This window comes from Labrus mixtus, chromosome 21 (genome assembly GCF_963584025.1).
Source record: "Labrus mixtus chromosome 21, fLabMix1.1, whole genome shotgun sequence".
Taxonomy (NCBI): domain Eukaryota; kingdom Metazoa; phylum Chordata; class Actinopteri; order Labriformes; family Labridae; genus Labrus; species Labrus mixtus.
This window is the reverse complement of record NC_083632.1, coordinates 18,971,976-18,996,566: the sequence shown is the minus strand read 5'-3', so window position 1 is coordinate 18,996,566 and position 24,591 is coordinate 18,971,976. Positions and strand designations below refer to the sequence as shown.

The window sequence follows — 24,591 nt, the reverse complement described above, 5'->3', positions numbered from 1 at the left end:
CATATATCACGTAGGTGCAGGGCTTATCTTCTTCTCTCAGTGACACCAAGCCAACTTCCCGATAATTCCAAAACCATTCCATGGTGCTTTCCCAGATCATGTGCACATTTGTAACTTATTAAATATACAATAGTACACAGATATCACTGGATACCGACTAGACTTCAAACAAAGATATTTGTCCATGGCAATAAATGCTGAGTGTGTAAAATGAACGAGTTACTCTTTAGCTCCTCTGATGCTTTTCCCCACATTCAATAAATATCCAACAACTCATTGTCTTCAATTGCGAATGAGAGATCCTTCTGTCTTATTAATTTGAGACTTTTCCAACAGTCCCCTGTGTGTTTTCTCAACATTCTGAAATACGTGGAGGCTTTATGATTTACTTGAGGTAACTTGAAATACATGAGTTAAGATGTCACTAGCTGTTCACTCTTCTTAAATGTATCGCCAACACAATGACTGTGATGTTAAAGCAGGTTGATACTTTGCTGCAAAGTGGTCAAACAAACTGTCAATAACGCCAAACCGAAAATGCTGTCAAAGCTACAACAGATGTAGTAAACAATGCTATCACATAATACTAAAACTAATTAACAGATTGATGTTTTGATTGTCCAGCAATGTGGTTTTACTAGTGCAAAAATACATGTAAAAAATGCTTAAAAGGGGAAAAATAATGAAAAGAAAGACTGCTTCTTACATCAGTTATGTTTAAAATATTAAACAATATAATTAGTTTTTTTTTTTTTTTTACATTTGACACCAAAACAAAAAAGGTGTCAATAAGGTTCCTCACCACTAGAGGGCACAGCTATCCCATTCAGCATGCTCTGTACTTGGACATCTGTCCAGTTCTCATTTCATTTCAGACATTTAAATGGCTGATATAGTGATGATCAAAAACAGTTTTAACTGAGTGCAGAAGTAGAATGAAACTTATTCTGCCCCCCCCCCCCCCCCCCCCTAAACATGGTTAGAAGTGACACACAGCATTTCAGCAACACTAGTACTATAATGCATTATGAAAGATGTTTGGTTGATGTAACAGTGTTTTACATCTTACTACAGCAAAAGAAAATATGCACACAACATTTACAACAAAAATGTACATAAAATATACATATTTACATCTTTGATTCTACAGTGTTCCACATTTGACTACTGTTCTCTAGAAAATCTGTCATCTTTTTCCCGTTAGTGTTGGATGGTGTACTGCCACAGTCAGAGTCATTGTTGTCACAGTCATTAAGCTGTGAGAAAGGAATCCAAATATAAACAGTGGAGCCATAAAGCTAAGTGCCATTGTCACCCAGCTTTGCAAACTCACACTATGATGATGAGCAACACACTGAGGTCTGTCTTCAGATGTGCACCAGGGTCTTATAGAAGGAAGCGAGTGGAGGATTTAGCGTTATCGGATATTTGAAGTTGTGAATGCTCGGTTTCAAGTCAAGTCAAGTCAAGTCAACTTTATTTATATAGCACATTTATAACAGCCGAGGCAGACCAAAGTGCTGTACAGTAAATCAGGCAAAATACATTGCATCCAAAACATCATAAAAACACGTAAAAGCACAAATTAAAAGTGAATTAAAACACAAAACAATAGTAAAAGTTCTAATAGACACTGCTGCTGGGATAAAACACTCAACTAGAGGTTTCAGCATAATAATGGTTAATATAATGATAATACATGAGTGCTTCTATTTGCCCTCAGTGAAAGAGGCCATTTATAGTCTGTGGGAAATACAGACAGGAGGCTGAGACACCAAGGAGCCATGCCACATCCAATGCTTCCTCTTCAATGAATCATGCCCTGATAACAGACACACACACAGACACACACACACGGAGCCACTTGAAATCAATCCCAGCTCAGCCGACAGACACCAAAACTATTGGAACACCCAAGCCTGGGTGGATGAGGAGTACAAAGATCCCTCCGGGAGCCAATTAAGATAACACTGACTACGGGCTTTACAAAGACACTTTAAACAGACTTTTTTCCTCTGTGATGAATTCGATTTCCACTTTGCAATCACCAGACAATGTTTGACATTTGAGCCTGAAGGAAAGACGAGTGTTTACAGCGTCTGTGCAGAAAGATAATGCCATTTGCGTGCCTGACATTTGAGAGCTGAAGTTATAATTCTGCACACACGAACAGACAACATCAGTCCTTTAATGTCACACTGCTCTCAGATGCTGTTGAAGAGAAGTGAGATGAGGACAGGAAAGAGAAAAAAATGATTCAAATAATCCATAGATCCTTTTCTGATGTTATAATGCAAGCTTGGTAAACTGTCAACAAGAAAGAGATAAGCTACCTGTATTTAGCACGAGACGAGTCAGGTGATGTTAAGTATACATGGTCCTCAGTTGTCACAGGTTCTAGGCAACAGTATTCTTAGTGAGTAGTTTCCAAGTGATCAGCTAATGCAAAAGCTTTGATCGGCTGTTTTACATGACTTTCTTTTCTTTCAACAAAGAAGAGGTTAATTGTGGAGCACCAATTGTCTAGCGGTTATGTTGCCCATGTAGCCTACAGAGGCTATTTTCCTCATCGCAGTGGCTGTGGGTTCAAGTCAGACCTCTGCCCTTTGCTGCATGTCATCCCCCCCTCTCTCTTCCCCCAACATTTCCCGTCTCTCTTCAGCTGGCCTATCCAAAAAAGGCCCAAAAATTAAGCTAAATTAAAAATAAGTTAATTGTGTTAGCATAGCAATGATTCAATTGCTAAAGGCAGACTGTGCGACATTTTACAAATAAATATAGCAGAATCAAGTATATCCTCTGGAAATGTCTCTCTGAGTCATGCCGTCTACAATAAGTATGAAGCATGAGTCCCGCTGGCTGCGTTGTTGTCGGAGCTGTGTTTACATCAGAATAACATTCTCACTGCTTATTTGGATAATGTATGTGTTTTTAGATCACTGTTATTACGTGCAAATTAACGTGCAATGTGAAGCTATGAGCTAACTAAAGCGTGCTTACATTAGCCTGCTAACACAACAATGCAGGACACAGGATTTGAGCCAAGGACAAAATTGTCCGCTGCTTGCGCTTAATGGTGCGTTCCATTTGATAACTCCTTCGTGCGAATGCGAGTGGAGGGGGGTTGGAGATGTGTGGCTGGAGGAGAGTGGAGGCTTCAATATAGCGGAGGTGTCGCCAAACCAAACATTTTGTATTGGTTTCATGCTGGTACTCCACGGCGACATTCACTGGATCAAAAAGTCACACATTCTTCCTTTGAAGTTAGCAACACTGAGTGAAGGTTTACAAATGGCTAAAGTTAGCGACCCACACAAGTACAGCCAATCAGCAGACTTGAGAAGATGCTAAATTGTGCCTTGCTAAGAGCAATTGAGGAGATTGATAGAACGCTCCTGTTTGTGTGATAAATAAGCACCTTTTTGCAAGCTATGATTATCTAGCTTAACAGAGAGACTTAAGCAGGAAACAGCTAACCTAGCATGGTATAGCAAACAGAGTTCTACACAAAGCCCCCAGTAAAACCAATAAGCCCTGTAGATTTTACACCACACCAAATTTGATAGACTAATGACATAACATGTTATTGGAGAGCTTTAATGTGGCTGTTACTTATTAACCTGTAGAGGAGCCAGGCTATCTGCTTCCCCCTGTATCCAGTCCTTATAGTTATACAAGCTAGTTGTTATATCATCTAACTGTCCCATCTACAGCCAATCAAGCAGTCAACAGTTTAAACACTGTTGCGTTGGTGTACTTGTTGTTCCTGTCTGCTATTCTTTATGTTACTGATGCATGGGAGCTTTGAATTGGTTAGTACTACCAATGACCTCTGTGCTGCTTATTACCAGTATTATGTATGAAACAGGCAGAGCGAGTTAGCAAACAAGTGAACAAGTGAGAGACTGAATTTTCAGGAAATTGGGCATTTGTAGACAACAATAGCATCTAACATTTCATGTTGCTTCTTAGACACCTTTCACCGTATTACACAATGAGCTTGAGTAATCCCGTATCATTTTTCCAAATGAGTTGTAATCATAGCATTCTCTGTCTATGATTACTTTTAATGAAAGTGATGGCAACAAGATCATGAGACTAAGCGAGCAGCAGTCATAAAAAATGGAGGAAAAGAGTATTCACATAAAACCTTAATTACTGCTTTCATTTGCTAAACATTGATGGGCGGCTTTGTATCAGTGGTAGAGTCCAATGTCTCTCAATTTGGAAGGTTTAGGTGTTTGATTGCCCCAGCTCCGACAGCCACATGTCAAATTGTACTTGGGGACGCCAGTGGCAGGTGGGTGTGTGTGAAAGGAATGTTACTGTTGGGTAGCAGCCTCCGTCATGAGTGCCAATGTGGTGTGACTGGGTGCATGTGAGATGTAATGTAAAAGTGCTTTGAAGAAGATTAGAAAAACACAACACAAGTCAAAGTCCATTTGTTATATACCGCTAAAAGGATAGGAAGGAAGGAAGGAAGGAAGGAAGGAGTGACCATGGAGGAATACTAAACTATAAATACAGTCTTGATCTGACCTCATGTTTTCATCCAGCATTTAAAAAAAATACAATAGACACTGCGCCTGTCATACTATATCATTAACTGTGTGAAGTTGAAATATCCATTTTGCTTACAAGGACAGGAAGACTTTCCTGATGTAGAAGGGATACTGTCGTAAGTCAGAAACTATTCAACAAGATATACAACACTTTTCTTCATTGGGAACAGCAGTTCATCCAGTTTCACATTTAAGCGTTCTACTAAGGCACATCCAAAAAAGTCACTCTGCTGTTTATCTGTTTCTTGCTGAGCCGTTGAAAAAAACCCCAGCAGATTCAGTTAAAATTGCAATAATCTCAACAGAAGGCAAATCTTGTAGGAATGATTTTTTTTACTGTAAAAGCCATGACAAACAGTTTGTTCTTCACATAATGTAAAGACTATACGACTTTCCTTTGTCTAAAACCTGCACAAGCGCTGCGCTACACTCATCGCAAATCTCAATCATCTGTTTCCTGTTACCTTGGAGATGTTGCTTCTTCAGTCTGTCCGGCTTGCAGCACACTGGGCCCATGTCTGAGAGAGAGCGGTGCAGGCTGGAGCGGGGACTCGCTCTGGCCTAAAGCTGCAGCATGAAGCGCCTTCTCAGTTACCACTAAGTCCACTTGGAAGCAGATCAGTGAGCAGGTATCTCCAATTGCTAGAACCTGCCAGTGAAGCATGCTCCATGCCAGCACAAACAAAAACCCCTCAAACCGTATAGTCCCACTCGTTGCCCTTCACTCGTTTATTCTGTCCATTCATTCACTCTTTTCTTCCTGGTGCTTTCATTCAGCAGTGTGGGCAGCAGGTCCGTTCCCTCAGCCCCCCTGGGGAGAAGCAAATCCCTGAGGAGGAGTATAACAAGACTCCCTCTCTCTTTCTGTGTCCTTCCCTCTCTCCTTCTGTGTGTGTGTGTGTGTGTGTGTGTGTGTGTGCAGTAGCAGGGTGATGGGCTGTCCTCTAGTCTTTGCCAAACAAACTTGTACACACACAGAGAGGGAAAGCAGACAATACCAATCAATGTCTGTGAGATACCAGCAGCAGTGCAGACTTTGGATTCTTCCATAAGTCAGATATATATTTCATGATCATACTGAACTGTTTGAATGTCATAGAATTATCCGCCAAGTCTTTGTGTTGCAACTTTCTTCATCTGATTGCTTTACTCAATGGAGTTTCAACCAGTCACCAGAGAATCTTTTATTTTCATCGGGTAAAGTCTGTGATTGGGTATGTGACTGTGTCTTTGTCTATTTCCTGAAAATGCTAACGGAGCTACAAGCACCTCCTCCTTCAATAAAAAAAAAATCTACAATCTTTATTTTTGTATTTCAGCCTTTAACTGAGGAACACTTCTCCTCAAAAAACACTGATTAAGCACAGTTATAACACATTCAACAAGGATATGGTCAAGTGTTCTCGACTGCTTCCAAACCTTCATCTAAACTGATGAAGAGATGAACAGGCACACACTTCAAACGTTGAGCAAACACATTGGAAACCATAACAGGCCTGCTTTCTCTGTTTGATTGACAGGTAGTCACACATAACGGTTGAAAGATATGTTGGAAATATGCACTTAGCCATGATGATACACTAAAAAAAAGAGCAGCAATATTGCATAATAAAAATGATACATTTTAAGCATGTATTTTTAAATTAAATACATTTCTTCACTCTGTAAATCCAACATCTTAAGCTTTACCTATGTGATGTTTGCTTTGGTGTAACACATTGTCCTGCGTCCTCGCCGTATACAAAACACAGAGTACATGTCATTCTCAGAATTTGTTGTATTTAGGCTACAGTATATGTACATGTGACACTGTCCCATGTTTAGAGTGAAGGTAGCCTCTCTGTGTTGTTAAAGCATGACTGTCAGTATATACTTGTATACGCTACTGTACAAAAATCATCAGTCATTCAGTCGGCCAGTTAGATTAGTTCAGTTAGATTGTGTTTGATGAGAGACTAATACTGCAGTTAGAGATTCACCAGTGTGCCGTAAGCTTAGTTTTGCAATAAGACTGTAACAGCGAGAAACAATGGATGTAGAATGGATTCAGCATTGGAGGTGGTGCGCCGTCCAAAAAGTACCTTCTGCGTTACTGGGCCCACAGAGCATGCACACTGGGAGTCGCTGTCCCGTGGCTCTGATCTGCATTCATCATGGCTACAAAATATCTCTGAATTTGGCATTTATTGCATTTTTTTTATTTACAATTTTCATGAGTAAGCTTGTGAAGAAAAGAGTTTTTGGGCCCAATGGCATCATGTGGCGCTGCAATACCAAGTTCAGCCACCATGTGAAATCGGCTTCAATGGTTGATGCACCTTCCTATCTCCTTTGGGGTTAGGGTTTATCTTAATAACACTATTATGACTTCACACAAACAACAATGTTAGCTGCCTGTTTCTGCCTGTTTCCAGTCTTCATGCTAAGCTAAGCTTTAGCGTGCTAGTTATTGATCATTGACTTAAAAGTGGTCTCAATCTTTTCAACTAAAGCCTGATTTATACTTCTGTGTCGAATCTATGCCAAAGCATTCGCTGTAGGTTTGTGTATCCCAGTACATACACCTGACGAACACCTCAGAAAATGTAACTACGCTTCCAAACAAAGCAGGCCGAAAGAAATTAGATAGTGTAGCACCGTATTTCCTGCATTTACAACATTTCTGGTATTGCCGTCCTCTGCCTCGACTGATCAGCCGCCTTTTCAGATATTTCCTGTCTTTTTTTCTTTGCAATAAATGCAGAATCATCAACTTCTGCTCAATATTTATCAGCTCCAACTTCAACATAATATGCTCAGCTTCAATCGCCATGGTTACCTATACACTCACAAGCAGAGGATATAGTAATGAGGCACAGCTACACATTGTTGTGGTTGTACCCTGTCCTTTAACAGAATTACAGTTCTTTTTTTCTCTGCATGTAATACATGCAATAATTCTAATATCAAATGACAAGAGAATGTCAGGTTAAACATTTTCATTTTTCTCATCCTATATGCCCATGTGTGCCTCTTGCCATAGATTTTTTTTAAGCCATGTATGAACACCTTGATAAATATTAGACCCATTATAGATCAACCTAATGACCAATGCAGTTGTGTTAATGAGACAGAATCTAAAGAGTAACAGTTACTCTATGGACCCTTGAACTCTGATGAGGCTTTGCTGTTGCTTTCTTGTTAAAGTGACATTTCTGTCTCTGTTCATGCATACACAGGCAGGGTGGGAGTGTGTGCTTCCTAAACAGCTAGTCAACTATAACAAATTAGCAGAAGTTGTCACGTTTGCACAGGCACAAAGTGTGTGTGTGTGTGTGTCTGTGTGTGTGTGTGTGTGTGTGTGTGTGTTGTTTTCCAGATGGAATAGCTTCACACTACCACAACAGAGAGCTTATAGCCTTGAGTCAGCCGTTAAATCCAAAGAATATTAAAAAAGATATTCAGTTATTTGCCCCTTGTCCTTCATGCCTACAGGATTTAAGACGAGCGTGAATCAGCCTCAGGCACATGACTGGAGAATCGGCTTTGTTTGGGTGCACTGTTGGCTCTGTCTGCAGTAAATACAGATAAAAAACCATGGTGGGAGTCCAATGCTTTAATTGCAAGAATGCTAGACTGCTTCTTGTTATTTCACTCAAATGCCAGGAGGAAATTAGAAGGAGAGCCTGGCTCAGTTTGGTGTCGCTTTTGCTTTAACAAAAAAAACTGACTGCAAGGTTAAACTGTATTACATTGAATTTGTTTGAAGGATTAATTGACATAATGAGATTGGCATTGTGTGATTTTTAATAAGATCTTAAAAATACTACACATGTTCTGTCCCCAGAATTAAAAATTAGAATGCTATTCATTCTGATCATATCATGGGTCAACTTTTACTGTAAGTGTCCTTAATCGGCTTCTTCATAAGCCGCATGTGCTTATCCACAGTAAGGATATAGACATGTTGGGGATATAGACATGTTGGGGCACTAACCACTAATAGTGGCTGTAATCTTCCAAGTGGGCGGCCCAGGTTCAAATCCAGCCTCTGGCTCCTTTCCCGCATGTTATTCCCTACTCTCTCTCTCCCTGATTTCCTACTCTGTCCACTGTCCTGTCTCTCTAAAAAAAAAAGGATATAAACATGTACTGTAAATTACTGCTTTAAACTGTGTGTTGGTTTTCGAGGTTTGGCATCGTACAGCTTGGGTAAGCAAACAGAGACCCCTGTTTTCAAGCGGACCAAAGTTCAGTAGAGCATTCACACCACCCCATACCAAAAGGCGCACAAGAGTTTGTTTTAAATGGACCAAACACCTCTTGGGTGAATGGATCTTTAGGGTTTATCCATCTCGGTCAACCTCAGTTCGATCAATATTGCATCTTAGATGTATTGAGTTCTACTTTCATCATGAAAGTGAAGAAGAATTGATTTCTGCTCCACATACAGTAGATGATGCACTTCAAGCAAACTGCAGTTAAACCAAACTGAAGCCTTTCATCTAGCAAGAAATAAGGACTTAACAATATGATTGTCGAAAAGAAATGGTGTGCAGAGGACAAATGCCAGCCCTGTAAGATATAGTTGTGACTTAAGATGAGTGCTCATGTGAAAAGTTCAATCAAACACTCTTAAGACCCAGTCTTCTCTTTTGTCAAATGATGGCTGAGATGTCATTAAGTGTCCTACAGGAAAGACTCATTATATTCTTACTTTTCTTTTCTTTAAGGACTGAAAGAAGTACAGAAGAGTGAAAGCATTTGTTTAAAGGAGCATCTGTGTTTATTGAGTTTCTTCTTAATGAGTGTTTTGCTCAAGCAGGCTAAGCCTTTTCATGTTTCTCCTCCAAACACTTACTACATCAGGTGATTATTTTCTACCAATAAGCTGCTGTTTCTCATACAGTTCAGTAAAAATCTTCTGCTACACCAAGGACAAAATCAGCAGATATGACTGTTTTAGTCATTGGAGATATCCCTAGCCTGTTTAACATTATCTTTAACTCAATGTGAAGTGTATTCATACAATGTGACAGGAGTGGATATACTGTAGCTTTAATCACTCTATACCAGAGCTGTCCCACAATTAATTTTTTTTATTGCAATAAATCACAGAATTTCAGTAGTTAATCGTGATTAAACATTAATCTAATGTTTGAAATTCAATAATTTAAAAGTTAAAAATAGCTATTTTGAATTTTTGTATTGTGTTTAGCTCATAGTACTTTACTTGCTGTTTGAATTCAACAATGCTTTTATTTTGAAATATAGTAAGGACCTTCTGGTAGATCCAAGGTCACGACATTAACTTTGCCACAGAAAAAATGAACTTGTTTCAGTTAACAAAAAAAACTAAATACAAACAGCTAAAGAGGACGGTAAAAAAGTTTTTTTTGGGGGGGCCATATTTGCTTTTATTGGATAGGACAGCTGAAGAGTCATAGGTAAGTTTGGGAGGAGAGCGAGTGAGGGGATGACATTCAGCAAGGAGCTGAGGACGGACTTGAACCCATGGCCGCTGCACTGAGGATTACTGCTTTTTTCATCTGCCCTTCCCCTCTCCCGTCTCGTCTCTCAGGGCCAGCGGGACCTGTGCGTAGAAACTGACCGAGGTTCTCACCCTTCTGCTATGTTGACTGGCCATAAACAGAACACACAGAGACTCACAGGCCTGCGGGCCATTCTAAACACAAGGAAGGAGCTCTGAGCAAACACTCCCAGAATGACAGATTGATATATAGAGCTGTTTTGTTTTTTTTCACTCAGCTGCTGACTTGCAGTCTGGATTGTAGTACCTGATTGTTTGTGACCATATACTGAAGAAAAGATGGATGAAGTGACAGCTCAACAAAAGTGAAGCCAAAACATTTTGATTGCCACCTCCCGACCGGCTGCAGTAACGGTCATAAAGCCCGCCCTCCCCGGTGTTAACACATGAAACACTTAAAAAAGTATTCACATCAAATACATTTTTCTCAAGCTTGATTTGAAAATTTGTTTTGCGGTGGACACTACTAATCTGAGGGTCTTTTTTCATTCAATTAAACGTGAGTTTTGGTTAGCAGAAGGGGCGGAACATGAGTGCTGCAGATCTACCATGTGATCTCTATTGTGCCTGGAAATGATGTCACCACCAGCACCAGCAGAAGTCAGGTATGACGGCTTCAGTTTTGTGAAAGAACAAAAAGAGGTGGATCCATCTACAGCCAGTGATTGTGTTAAAGTTCTTGTCGTTGTCAGAGATGAAACCACCTTAAATCTTCCCCTGAGTGGTCCCTTTTCTCTTAATAAGGCTTCATGCTTCAACGCTTGAAAACATCACATGCACACACACACATAGAAACACAGTTTAAGACAAGTACAAGCAGTGAAAAAGGCTCCATGAGGTCAGAGTGTTGAGCCTCAGGCAATCCCTCTGTAACGCATGGAGCATGACGGCTCACTAACAGTCCTGAGATCTACGGGCTCGCAGCAGCTTGACATGATGGAGAGACCATTCAGTTTTCTGTTTGCTTTGTGGTGCTTTTTTGATGGAGCTCAAAATGCAATTCTGTTTTTCTGACATGTGTCACACTTTGAGGTCACACCATTTGAGAGAGAGAGACTGACCACTGAAGCAGCTAATCCTTGACTAATAGCTCCCTCTGCTGTCTGAAAACAGAAACACAGCCAGGAAATGAGATAATTATACTACTGTTTGTCTCTTGAGCACAGATCTAAAATATCAGCCTTACATCTATTATCACTATTAGAAATATTGAATCTATCTGATTCATTGTTTCTGTTGCTCTCTTTGTCTCTATCCTTCTACTGCACCTCCCCCTATCTCACTTTTCAAGCCCGACAGTTTCAGCAGATAGGGTAACTCAACATGAGTCTGGTTCTGTTCGAGGTTTTCTTCCTCTTAAAGGACGTTTTTTTCTTGTCACTGTGACTTTGCTAAATGTTGCTTAGTGCTCATGATGGATTAACGTTGGGCCTTGACAATGAGTAAGGTCTTTAACTGCTTTTTTGTGAAGTGTCTTGAGATAACATTTGTTATAAATTGGCGCTAAACAAATTAAGATTGATTGATCTGTGTAGTGATATACTAACATAGCTTTTGACTTTCTCTACACAATAACTAATATATAATTCATATAATGTATTTGTTCAAACTTATAAAATAGAACCCTTTGTAAAGTGTTTTGTAGGCACCATTAGGCAAAAGTAAATCTGCATTGTAATGTTTCGTAGACTGACTATTGATTACTAAACCTTATCAGAAAATATTAACATCAAACTCTAAATTCATTTACAATACCAATATTTCAATATTGATAATGCACACTTAGATATCAAGTTGTTCAAGATAATTCAAGTAGACCAAAAAAAAATTTGAGATGAAGAAGAAAAGCAGAACATTTGTAAAGCATTTATCGCATCGGGGAGCATTAAATCCATCGTTAGTCCACAAACATATTAAACATGAATTACTGAAATCACACTGGACCAATTTAGCAAAACACCGTGCCACTATTCATGTGGTTTTCCAAAGTGTTTTTGGTGAACCAGGCGTAAGAAGTTAAATGTGATGTATGCGGAGAAACAAGAGGAAGTTTGCCCAATTAAAAAAATCCCTGGATTCAATAGAACAAACCCAGTTAGTTGAAGAAAAAGAAAATCAGATCTCACCTGGTACAATCTCAAAGAGGTGTCTCCCTGGTTCATCTGGGTTAGCTGTGAGCTCGTTTACCTGGCATCCCTGCAGAGGTATACAGCCCTGAAACACACACAGAGAGAGAGTGCAATATTCAATATTAGACTGGAATGAATGAAGTTGTGGCTCAGGTGACTTTGCTTGTTATCTTTTCACTGAAGCATACGGGATAAGCAAAAGATTCATTTCCTGTACCATGTTTGGTTTTTCATGGTTTGTATTGACTAAATTTGAGGAAATTACTTTTTTTTCTCTTGTATCAGCAATGATTTTTGGTCATTTTCAGCCACCTGATGATATATATATTGTTCTAGTCAATGGGATGCTTAAAGCTTCACTGCCACCTGATGATTTTAGAGGTGAAATGTTATATCAGCAACAAACGCGGCTCTGTGACTAAAATACAGAAAAGATGTAGACTGCTTGGTGAATAAAGGGATGAATGAGGGTTATATTAGTTGGTAAGGTGATGTTAAATACCACCATGATGCAGACCTGCAGTTTGATCAACAGCAAACTTTCACAATGTAAATCACATCGCAATATTCATCATTCAACATTCAGCTCTGATCTCATCTTCTGACTCCTTTCAGCCCCCCTCTCATCCACCCCTCCTCCCTTCTTCCTATCACTCCTATCTAAACCTCTCTTAAAATTTTAAGCAGCTACTCCTGTGATTGAACAGGGACCGGCACAGATTATCAGAATACATTATCCAGATCAATACCCATTTAGCCCTGAGAGCCGAGGCTAAAGTGAGCTGTGAAGACATGCCAGCATCTGCGGGTCGGCCTCCCCCCCCCCGTTAATCTGAATGCTGGCACCCTCCATCAAACGGGGGAAGAGGAGTCTGCCAAATCACTTCAACCAGAGGGCCAGGCTGTCGCCAACATTAGTCGCCATGGCAACAAATGGAAAGGGTGGGAGCTGTAGATGGATGGAGCACAAGGGCAGGGCAGTAACCAAGGGGGTGGGGTGTAGTGAGGGGTGGGTAGGGGGGGGTGGGGGGGGGACTCCCAGGGGTCCTATGTGCTCGGAATAACACGAGTAGCTGGCGGGGGCTGAATGAATAAGAAGCGGCAACACAAATCACACAGCCATAAAGTGCACGCTGATAATGTAGGATAAACATCAGACTTTGATGAAGAGCTCACGTTTTGTTGCAATCAAAATGAAATGAAACTGCGCCGCATGCAGGAGCCTTCAACCAACAAAAAAACAGACGTGGACACGCCCAGTTTAACCTGGTTTGCTCATAAATGCCAATCATCATCCAGGACCCTAGAACACCAGCTCGGACCCTGAAGACTCAGTCTCACTTCTGTCTCCAACTGGCAAACTACCCACACATTACACACTCTGCTATTGATTAGTACCATGTGCATAGACCTTCAATTGAGACCCATAAACACCTCACGCTCCTTTTGTTTAACACAAGCAGCGCAGCTCTGACCGAGCCTGTCGCCAGCTGTCCGCTCACATACAAATCTGTTCTGGTACTGGATCCCAGTCAAAAGAGCAGAAGTGAACCACTGACACAACCAGACGCAATGCACTGAGGCACCACTCAACATGTAGGCAAAATCACACGCAAGTAATGGGTTGAGTTGAAAATTTGATTCAAGTTTGCTTTGAAGGTCGCTCTGAATGGAAAACTCAGTGGCTCACTGGTAGAGGTTTGAACCTCGGCTCCTGGAGTCACATGTCAAATTGTCTTTGGGCCAAGACACTGAACCCTGAAAAGCTCCCGCTGCATCATGCATGTGAGTAGTGTTGTTTTGGCCCTTTGCCTAGCAGCCTCTGCCATTGGTGTGTGATGTCATGTGGATGTGACATGTAGTGTAAAAGCACTTTCAGTGGTGAGAAAAAAATATTTTTTTGAAATACTTTATTAACCCCTGAGGGAAATTTTGGTTTCCTTTAACTTTTGCTCGTTTATTCTAGCTTTTGTCTGATGTAAATCTCAACCTGCAGGTTCTTGTCAGCTTCCTTTGATCAATGTGTGCTCCTTTATTGCTTTGGAAGAGAATGAACCCAATTTTCTTTAAATTCTAATACATGGAAGTATGCATGGTTGAACACCTAGCGTCTGAGGCTTTCATGCACTTCTCCAGAATATATATTTCAAGCCCTCTGGAATATTGGCAGTTTTTTTTTGTTTTATGTTTTCCAGCAATTTTGATTTCATAGGCAAAGAACTATAGTTGATAACATTAACAGTTCTAGCCTCTAAAGCCAACGAGCTGAAGTCAAAGTCTATAAAAAAGAACTCCACCTATGTAGCATCCAGGTGTAACGATGGGAGGAGAAACAAGCCTAGAATATCTCAACGCCTTTAAAAGTATTTGATCTGGTTTTGTGTGTCAGGAGTTGAAGATGTAGAGATTGATTTTTCAGTGAAAGCCCTAATGATCTCCTGCTCCACCTGCCAACCCCCCCCCCCCCCCCCCCCCCCCACACACACACACACACACAGACATGCACACCCCCACCTATGTGTTTGTCTTTAACAGCAGAGATACATTGTTTGAAAACCGAAGTCCATTTGTCCAGAGGGGATAAACCTCACATGATGAAAGGAAAAAAAAACCTGTATAGATCCTTCTTCTGTATCACCTTCCCTTCAACCAATTATCACATCTTTTCATCTTGATGGGAGGGGGTCTTGTTCTCATTCAATAATTTGCCTACGCACCCCCTCCCTTCCCCTCCCTCCCCTGAAAACCCCCACCACTCCTGGCTAGCCTCGAATTTCCGATCGATTAGAAGATGAGAGGGAGAAAAAAAACGGAATTGACACTTTCTCACACATCCGGCTCTCGGGATGGGGGGGAGGGGGGGGTCTGGTGTGTATGCATAAGTGTGTGTATGTGTGTGTATGTGTGCTTCAGCCATGTGTGTGACTTGAATCTGCAGGGAGTTGCAAATCAATGCAGGCTGGATGGGTATTGGCAAAGTCTGATTAAGGAGAGTCTGTCAAAGCCTTCAGTCATTTGTTCCTCACAGAGATGGCAAGAAGGAGCACGTCAATGCACTGTGCAAATAGTGTGTGTGTGTGTGTGTGTGTGTGTGTGTGTGTGTGTGTGTGTGTAGGCGCACACTGAGAGACACTGATGTCAGACGGCTGCTGTCTATATTCAATGACAAGCGGTCGTGCAGAGTGATGACTGAAGAAATCAATAAAAGTGTCGAGATTTCTGCCAGGAATGTAAAGGGATGATTATTATGCTTGTTGTGTGTATTTATGTGTGTGTGTGTGTGTGTGTGTGTGTGTGTGTGTGCGCGTGTGTGAGACCTGCCCTTGCTGTCTTTTGTTGTTGGATTACATCATCGCCTCATGTTACGACTTTGTAATCCTGTCAGCTGCGATGACAAACTATAACCCACGATTGTTCCTATGACAGTGGGTCTGTGTGTGTGTGTGTGTGTGTGTGTGTGTGTGTGTGTGTGTGTGTGTGTGTGTGTGTGTGTGTGTGTGTGTGTGTGTGTTTGTGTGTGTGTGTGTGTGTGTGTGTGTGTGTGTGTGTGTGGGTTCGAGGTCATTTCAGGCAAGCAGCCGTATCCCTTGTGATCATACTGGATGGGGAGATGTGAGTCAGCACCTGGCCACAAAAGAAATTCCCCCTCAGAGATGCTCTGTTATTGATTAAAGGTTTAACTCTGTAAATCATTTGAATGAGCGTGCTCTAATGGAGGAAACCAGGCTTCACATGCTGTTTGTAATAATGCATTCAAATCATGCTCGAGTGCAGTGATCGTTTCAACTGAGTATTTTTACATGTTCCCATTAATAAAGCATAACCAGTAATATTGTCTTTTAAGCTATTGTTAATAGAGAACTGTGAACACATGATGTTACCTAGAAAAAGCACAAGTTAATGATGAAAACATTTTTTACTGAATCCACTTAAAGGTCCACTAAGTAAAATATCTACTGAATGAAATCATAGAGTGATCTTACTATATCATCAGACATTAAGGAAACATGCTATGTTGAAGTGCTGGCTTCTCTGACAACAGTGCAGCAGACAATATGTCCTCCTCCGAAGTTTAAAAGTCTGGTCCTGAATGCTCTGGATTTGTTTTAACCAGACAAGGTAAGACCTATTTTTGTTTTCCAGGCAAATGGCAATCCAACAGGTGTTGAAGTGACGCTGGTTGAGATATAACTGATTCTCCTCGACCTAAAAAGCAGTGGCGATTCCAGAGTCTGTTGGGGCCCTGGGCAAAAAGCATTTGGGGGGCCCCTTCAACCAGCGTTCATCACCATCATGTCAGCCAGGGTCCTGATGCTAACTCCTTTTCCTCTTTTTTTTTCCTGTTCCATTTTTTAGGATTCAAATAGGCTTCACGAGCAGAAACGTGGAAAAACTGGGATAAATATTGGAGATTCTTTGGGCAATATTCACCAGTATGATACAATAATGTCTGTATGGAGGTAGTACACATTTAGTTAATAAGTTGTCTCTTTTCTTGGGGATCTTTAAGTTAACTTTATACCTTCAGAACCTTACAAACATATCTCATCGAGCATAATAAATGACCCTCTCCAATGTAGCAATTTAGCAACAGCCCATAGACGCCATGGCAACAGCTAAATACACATAAACATACTCCACATGCAAACAGTTTGCAAACAACAGGCTGAAGATCGGCTGAATCCGCTAATACTACTGTCCCTTTCAGTCGACAGGATTGTTAAGCTTATCAAAATGTCTTTGCCGGCTTTACTGTACGCACCATCTGCTTGAACACAAATGCATATTTTCTAAGAGGGGTAGGCGTAACAGCACTGTGTGTCTAACGACATTGCAGTTGAACTCAGAGACCTTCGTTGGGCGCCGAGGCTGACCAAACCAAATTACACATTGTTGATTTGACATCACTTCAGTTACTTTTAGAATCATTTTTTTTTTTTGCAGCTCCCCCTCGTGTCAAAAACGATTTCAAGTGCCCTTTTCACATAGAGAGTAGTAGTTCTCCCAAAGACATGTGACTTGAATCATTGAACCATTTTAAGCAGGATTATGGACTTCTCACACAGGATAGAAATGTACTTAGGTTAAGAGGTGTTTTAAGTGCCTTCACTTCAATTCTTACTCAGATAGCCTGATCTGATTTCGATGATAGAGACACTGATACTTGACCAAAAATATGTATTCCATTTTTAACAGGTCAAGTTTGTATCTGTGTCAAACAGCCAATATACTCATAGGAAGAATGAAGTCAATGGTAAAAAGATTGTATATACAGTGTTGTTTCTGGTCTTCCAACCACTTAATGCACTTTTACACTACATTTCAAATTCACCCATTCAAACACACATTCATACACTGATGGCAGAGGCTGCTATGTAAAGTGTCCATCAGTATACTCTCATCCCATCCATACACATTCAGACACCACTAGCTATGCTGCCAGGAGCTATTTGGGGTTCAGTGCATCTCCAACGGACACTTTGACATGTGGACTGCAGGAGCGGTGATCGAAATGTCAACCTTCAAATTGAAACTCTACCGCTGAGACACACTGCACCTGGTATTCCCAGGTGGACTCCCTTACAAATACCAACAAGGCACAACCATGGTTAGCTTAGCTTAGCCCTAGCCTGCTCTAGGAAGCTCAAGTGTTAGCTATTTGGTAATGTGTGCATGCTATGCCAACAATTTCTGATGAAATACTTGCAACCCCTGCAAAGACTTTTTGTTCCACAAAGCAGGGTTTCAGCCGAGCCTCATGATCCCAGTGTCTTCCACACAGTGAAGCATGCAGTTCATTAATTAAACACTGGCATCGGATCAGTGCCTCCACACAGTCTGACTCATTATACTGTAAAAGGCAGTACTCCGGGGAGTAAAACTGCACCACAGGGCATGAAGATAAAACACTGTCATTTAATTGTGTAAATGAAATCACACAAGCCTTCATGAACAGGGACTCGGCTAGGTTTGATTCTCACCCTCCTGTCAGTGTATCAAACACATGGCGGATGAAGTTTTACCTGTGGTTTGGTTTCCTCTTCGTCTTTGTAGAAAAACAGCTGATCTGAGCGCAGCACAAACCAGCGGAGCTGCCAGTTCTTCATGATGCTTCGCTGCTTCTTCAGCCAGCCAGCCTTCAGAGCCCCCTCCTGCAGGCTGGGGGAGGCCGGCCGGCAGGAGCCCCGCGACACCTCACCCATCACCATGCTCTTGGACCTGGCTGTGAACACACATTCACACGCACATGTAAGACATTTTGAACGCTTAACATACACAAGCAGAGACACATTGGGGGGGACTGTGTTTGGTTTAAAGGGATTGATTTGGTGGTTCTGCTTGATTTCCTTCTACTGCTCGTCTTTTTTATTCCCCCCCTAATAGAAGCCTGTGTTATCCCTCATTCTGTATGCTGTATGCACACACATGCTCTGCCTCTTCAGTCATGAACACACACACACACAATTCTGCCCGAGGCTGCAACGCCTCTAGATGAAGGGGGAGAAGGAGCGCACAGAGGTGGCAGGCACAAATAATAACAGAAAGCAGATAAAATAGAGACTGTGGAGGGGGAATAACACAGACACACACACTCACACACATACACACTTATAGCCTCAGGTGACAGGGATCCCCGCTTCCATTTCAGAGGTCCTTTGGAGGGACTTATTGTGTATTGCCACAAACCAATAGAAAAGCAGAGGCTTTTGAGCTGGGATAATAGGACCACATGGGACTGTCTGAGTCTCTGAGTGACTGGCTGGTGGACTGGATCATTCTCAGTAAATGTGTGTGTAACCTGAGCTCAGTCAAGGACATGTTTCAAAGGGAGGGGAGGGGAGCTTTATAGCTGACATCAGGTTGCCCCACTGTGTTACTCATATTGTCCTCATATGACATCAGCCTCGGAAAACTAGATTTAAGGGTGCTCTGTGAATCCTTTTTGACAACATTTAATAAGAAGATTACACCAGCTGTCAGATGAAAGACCTTTGCTGGGTGTAGCTTCAGTGTTGCATTTCATATCATGATGAACCAGGTGATGATATCAAGACTCCAAAAAAAAAGAAGAAAAAGCCATGTATCATCGACATAGAAAAAAAGAAACGCTTACAAAACTGAAGATTTCACGTTTGTTTTTTTGTTTTTTTTACAAATGTGATATATTCTGCTCAGGCCAACAAGGCAATGCAATTTGATGATCATATATAATTTATAGAAATCAATTGTGTTGACATGCTCCCTGCTGGTGTATGCTTTGTGCCTCACATGCACAGAAATGATCAATGTTCTTGTGGTGCAGAGGGGAGAAGGGGATGGATGAATGTGGAGGGGGAAGAAAAATCGAAGCTTATTCTTCTTTATTGTCTCATCTCTTTCTCCAGCATACATATACTGTAGCTTAAAGGACATGGTGTCACATCGTTCTTAAACCATGTCAAAGCCTGCCCTGGTACGTTTTAAAGCCTGTTGATCTACTGAGATTTATGTTTTTATGACTGATTATTTCTAAACGTGTTGAGGATTCAATTCCCAGTCATCTTTGTGTTTTATTGTTATTTTCAAAATGTGTTTTTCTGTATCAAGAACATTTAAATATATCAAGCAAGAGCTGTGACCCTTTTTTTCTCATCAGAGCTGTCATAAGATTTTAATTTTTTCTATACTTCAGATAAAGATGATTGTGTGTGCAAAAATGACAATGGCAGTTAAATTTAAAAAGGAATGCTAGCACGTTTGCAATCTGTTTTATGGCCCAATATATCACCTTAAAGCAGCATTTCTTTTGCCGGGGGATAGTATGGGTCCATTATCCATCTCCTTTTAGCGCTGTTTTTTTTTGTCTGGTCTCTGCTAACTACTGAGTGAAACACAAGACTATCTGCTGTCTCACAGCCCAAAGGCCTAATCAAAACAAGGGGATAACAGGTGCTAAAAATAATGAATAGAGTTACAAAGTCTTAAGAAATGTCTATGTTGGTTCATCACGTTTACAGTAGCACCACCATTTACTGTATCACATAATTACTTGACAAAGTTTTTTAAAATGTCGACATTTACAGCTTTAATATTTCATTACGTCTCTTTAGAGGTCTCACCAAACAAAGTAGTGTGTAATTGTATTGTGTAAATACAGCCGAACAATGTGCTGGACCTTTGGTGTGTTTTTGTACCAACATATGTGTTTGATTAATTACATTGTATATATTACATGGATACATGGTTTGGCTACCACTGAAAGGCATCTGGTCCACATGTGAAACATTTGGTAACATGGTGGAAATTTGGTGATTTGATGCTCCAAATTACTCAGGAAACAAAAAAGGGGAAGACAAGACTTCTTTAGCTTCTTCTCTCGTAACTTCTTCTCCAAGCGATCAATGGAACAAATTATTTCTTTTTTTGCTTTTTTCCTCGCAACTGTATTCACCATGGTGATGAAAACATCAGCATCGTATTCTTCTGCATTACTTTGTTTCCCTCTCGTCTATCTAGAGCAAACACCCGTCTTGGATTTTTCTTTTTTGTAAATGTTTTTTTCATTCCATTCATTTCCAGCCTGGTAATTTAACACCCCCCCCCCCCCCCCCCCCCCTCCACACACACACACACACACCTAATTTCCCCTACTTTGACTCGCTCTAATTCTTCTCGCCCTCCTTACTTTAAGCACTGCTGGTCCTGTTGAATCAAAGCTCTGTTATTACTGAGAGCACACATGCTTATCACACACACACACACACACACACACACACACACACACACACACACACCCATGCACACACACTCACATCCTTGTTCCCATCGCTGGCACCTCATTAAGCCAGTTTTTGTCTAATAAATGAGTTCTTGGATTAGTGGCACATTTCCATTACTGATTATTTTGAATAAAATGTCTCCAGTATTTTAGCTAACCACGTTATTCTTCATACATATTTCACAGCAACTTCACACAAGTTGAGTTCCTGCCCATTAGGCTACATTTTTATCAATAAAAGCAGCATTACAAAAGCTCTGCATATCACACTCTTGCTGCCAATCAACTTATACTGACCATATAAGCTATGCATACCCATTTTACTGATAATAATTAACATTGTACTGCACTGTATCACTGTAAAGAATCATACAGTGTTAAACCATATTAAACTCTTAAAAATTTCCCAATGGTTTCCCAAAGCAATATAATGTGTCTCACAGAGTAGCACAAAGCAGCAACATGAACTGATCCTTCAAACCCTAATCTTGCCGATTCTACATAAAAATGCAGGATCTGTTTGCGTGTGGTTGGTTTGGTTTTGGTATCGGAAGTGTTCTGATTTCCAGTTGTAGTAGGATGTAGAATCATCCCCTAGCACCCAGTCAGCGGGCATTATCAGGAAAGCGGTCCCACAGAGAGCAAAAGGAGTAATGTGCATTGGGCGTAATGCATTCCTGGAACCCTTTGTTAGTCATGCAATGTAGATTTAGATTTGATCAATGTCTCCAAACAAGACAAATGTATGCAAGTGCAGCTAACAATCTGCTCTTAGACATCATGTCTCGACAACAACTCCACTGTCTCTAAGTTGTTCGCAAACAAAGGCAACACATGGAAAAGAAAAGTCCTTAATCTCCACCGCTTACTACACTGGAAGCCCAAAAAATCATCATGCAAAGTTGGAAAAAATTGGCATCCAAGAGACTATAGCGTCATCAGACAATAACTAAAGTGTTCCCAGATTGTTAAAACCTTGACTTTCATTTTGCCAGTAGAAAGTGGCGTCCACTGCAAGCGACACCTCCCACGTCCTCATTGACCCCTCTGCTTTGTTTTTCCTCATCACGACTCCCTCATGTTTTTCCATCCTTCATCACTCTGCCAGTGTTCATGTTGAAAGAGGACTCCGCTGTTTAACACGTCAGCTGTCTGGATCCCGGACCGAGTGGAACATACACTGGCCTATGATTCACGCCTGCGTCACAACAACTGATTTTTTATTTTGAATGTGTGAGTGTGTGTTTGCCAAGCCCAGCTACCCACTGCGCCAGTTTGGACCTTCTGTTCAGGGTGATTCAGGCCTTCCATGGCTTGGGTGGAGCTGCTCTGTGGTCAATTCTGCAACTATCAACTACATTGCTTGAAAAGAGGCTGTTTTACTGTAAGGGCGCGCTGTACGCATAATCACTGCAATTCACCAAAAACAGGGCGCATAACTGCGGCTCCTTCATTTACTTTAGTTAGTAGTTAGAAAGGGCTGAGTCAAATAATAGGGTCTGTCTGATCTGTGTGCAGATGTACAGTACAGTCCCTCCCTACATTTATCATGATGTACCCCAATGATCATTTATGCAAATGGTGTTCTAAGCAGATCAAATCTGGACTCAACATGCAATTAATGTAGAGATCAAAATCAGCAAAGAGATAAGACACACTGCTTTTTCCAGGGGCCACCAAAAAAATGTTATTTAAAGATTTATTTTTGGCCTTTTTCTTGCCTTTATTGTTGAAATAGGATAGTGGATAGGGTTGGAAATCAGGGAAAGGGAGTGGGGAATGACGTGCGGGACAGGAGCCATAGGGCGGATTTGAACCTGGGCCGCCCGCCTGGGGGACTACAGCCTCCACACATGGGGTGCACGCACAAACCACATGCGCCACCAAAATTGACCCAACACTAAAGGGATATTTAAAAATCACTACTTTTTGGACACGCATTATTGTTGACCATATGGTGATCTTCCAAATCACCAGAATTACAACGTATCACTGTCTGATCTTTAAATAGAACTTTCTTCTTTCTGTCAATTCAGCTCCCTTGTGTCTGATTTTAGACAAATTGTATGCCAAAATACTAAAAAACCTGTCAAGTGGATCCAAAAGTGTCAACTTAAAGAGATAATGGGATTGGGACTGTTACATATGGGGGTAGATGAATGATTGAAAACGACAGCATTACACCAGGACTCCTAAACAAATCCATACTAATTGATAAAGTGTTGGTTTGCTCAATTTTCCCGAGGCAGTACGGTCTGTAATGTCTATGCCTGTTCTTTTAGGGATTGACAAATCAAAAGGGAAATTCTAATATTGAAATTTCATTCTCCTGTAAAACAGACTCCATAAAAACTCCAGCTCATAATGTTGAGTCTAAGTATGTTAATGTTACAATACGGACAAATGGTTTTCTACAGGCCTACACTAAACAAAGCTTCTAGTGGTACAGCACATGAAAGGACACTTGATGCTATGTCCTTAAACACACACACACACACACACACACACACACACACACACACACGCACACACACACACACACACACACACACACACACACACACACACACACACACACACACTGGGATGTCACTTAATGCAGTTTGGAGTTGTATTTATCATCAGCAGGAAATGGATGTATGGCTCTTATGCTCAACATTGAGGCTCCCCATCCATTAGCTTGGCAGGGCAGGTACTCCACGATAACAAGACAATACTACACTGATAGCTAAATCACATACACACACGTATAGGAATACACTCAGTCACACACAAGTATACACACAGGCACGTTAGAGGAATTCAATTTCATTAATCCGGTTGTTGTGCAGTGATTTATGACTCGTGGAAAATGGCAGAGTTACAGGTGCATCAGAGCATAACTTCCAGTTACCCTATCACTGTTGATTAATGTGTAAACCATTACGCTATGGTGTGTGTGTGTGTGTGTGTATACATGTGTGTGAGTGGCTGCCTTCCTTGACAGGCTGGAGGTGTGTCCAATAATGCTCAGCCCATATGTGAAAGCTGCAGTGCAGAACTGATCTGCAGCAGCGGCCGTGTGCATATCCGTGCATTTCCACACACGCTCTCATCTGCACATGCTCATTACCTGAGTGTGTCCATGTGTGAATGTCTTATCTCTGCAGGATGCTCCTGCTCACAGCATCGTCATGAGGGTATATTCATATTCCTTGGGAAGGCAGGATGTCAGGACGGTGCTACATTGTAGGACTTTGATCATAAAAACCATGGTAACGTACAGCAGATCAGAGAGGCACAGCAGGAGAGCCGAGCAGCTGATATGTGGGCAATTAAAGCTGCTACTACATTTCTGCTTCCAGCCAAAGAAAGCTGCACACAGAACCCTGTTAGAGCTTTAACATGTCATCTATCATGATAGTTACTGAAGCGCAGGTTTTTCTTTTTTTAGAGCAGAAGTTAATGAAGAAATAGAAAGAGCTATCTGTCAAATAGTTTACTCAATTGGTTTTAAATTGGGTTTTTACATAAATTAGCATTTCCAATGAAGTTTCTCCTCCAAAAAAGAAGGTATAATAACTGATCTGATTGAATCAGCACTCAGGGGCAGATGAGGATTCTGCTAGATGA

At 41.1% G+C, this 24,591-nt stretch overlaps 1 protein-coding gene across 1 annotated transcript in view; it reads right to left on the bottom strand.

Annotated features, from left to right (window-relative positions):
* The window catches only part of si:dkey-191m6.4 (rho GTPase-activating protein 22), a 37,366-nt gene that overhangs the window by 10,344 nt on the left and 2,431 nt on the right, over nucleotides 1-24,591 (bottom strand). The window contains exons 2-3 of the mRNA XM_061028521.1: nucleotides 18,245-18,444; nucleotides 12,219-12,306 (exon numbers count right to left, since the gene is read on the bottom strand). Of these exons, the coding sequence (XP_060884504.1) occupies nucleotides 12,219-12,306; nucleotides 18,245-18,444 (288 nt within the window). The remainder of the gene's footprint in view (nucleotides 1-12,218; nucleotides 12,307-18,244; nucleotides 18,445-24,591) is intronic.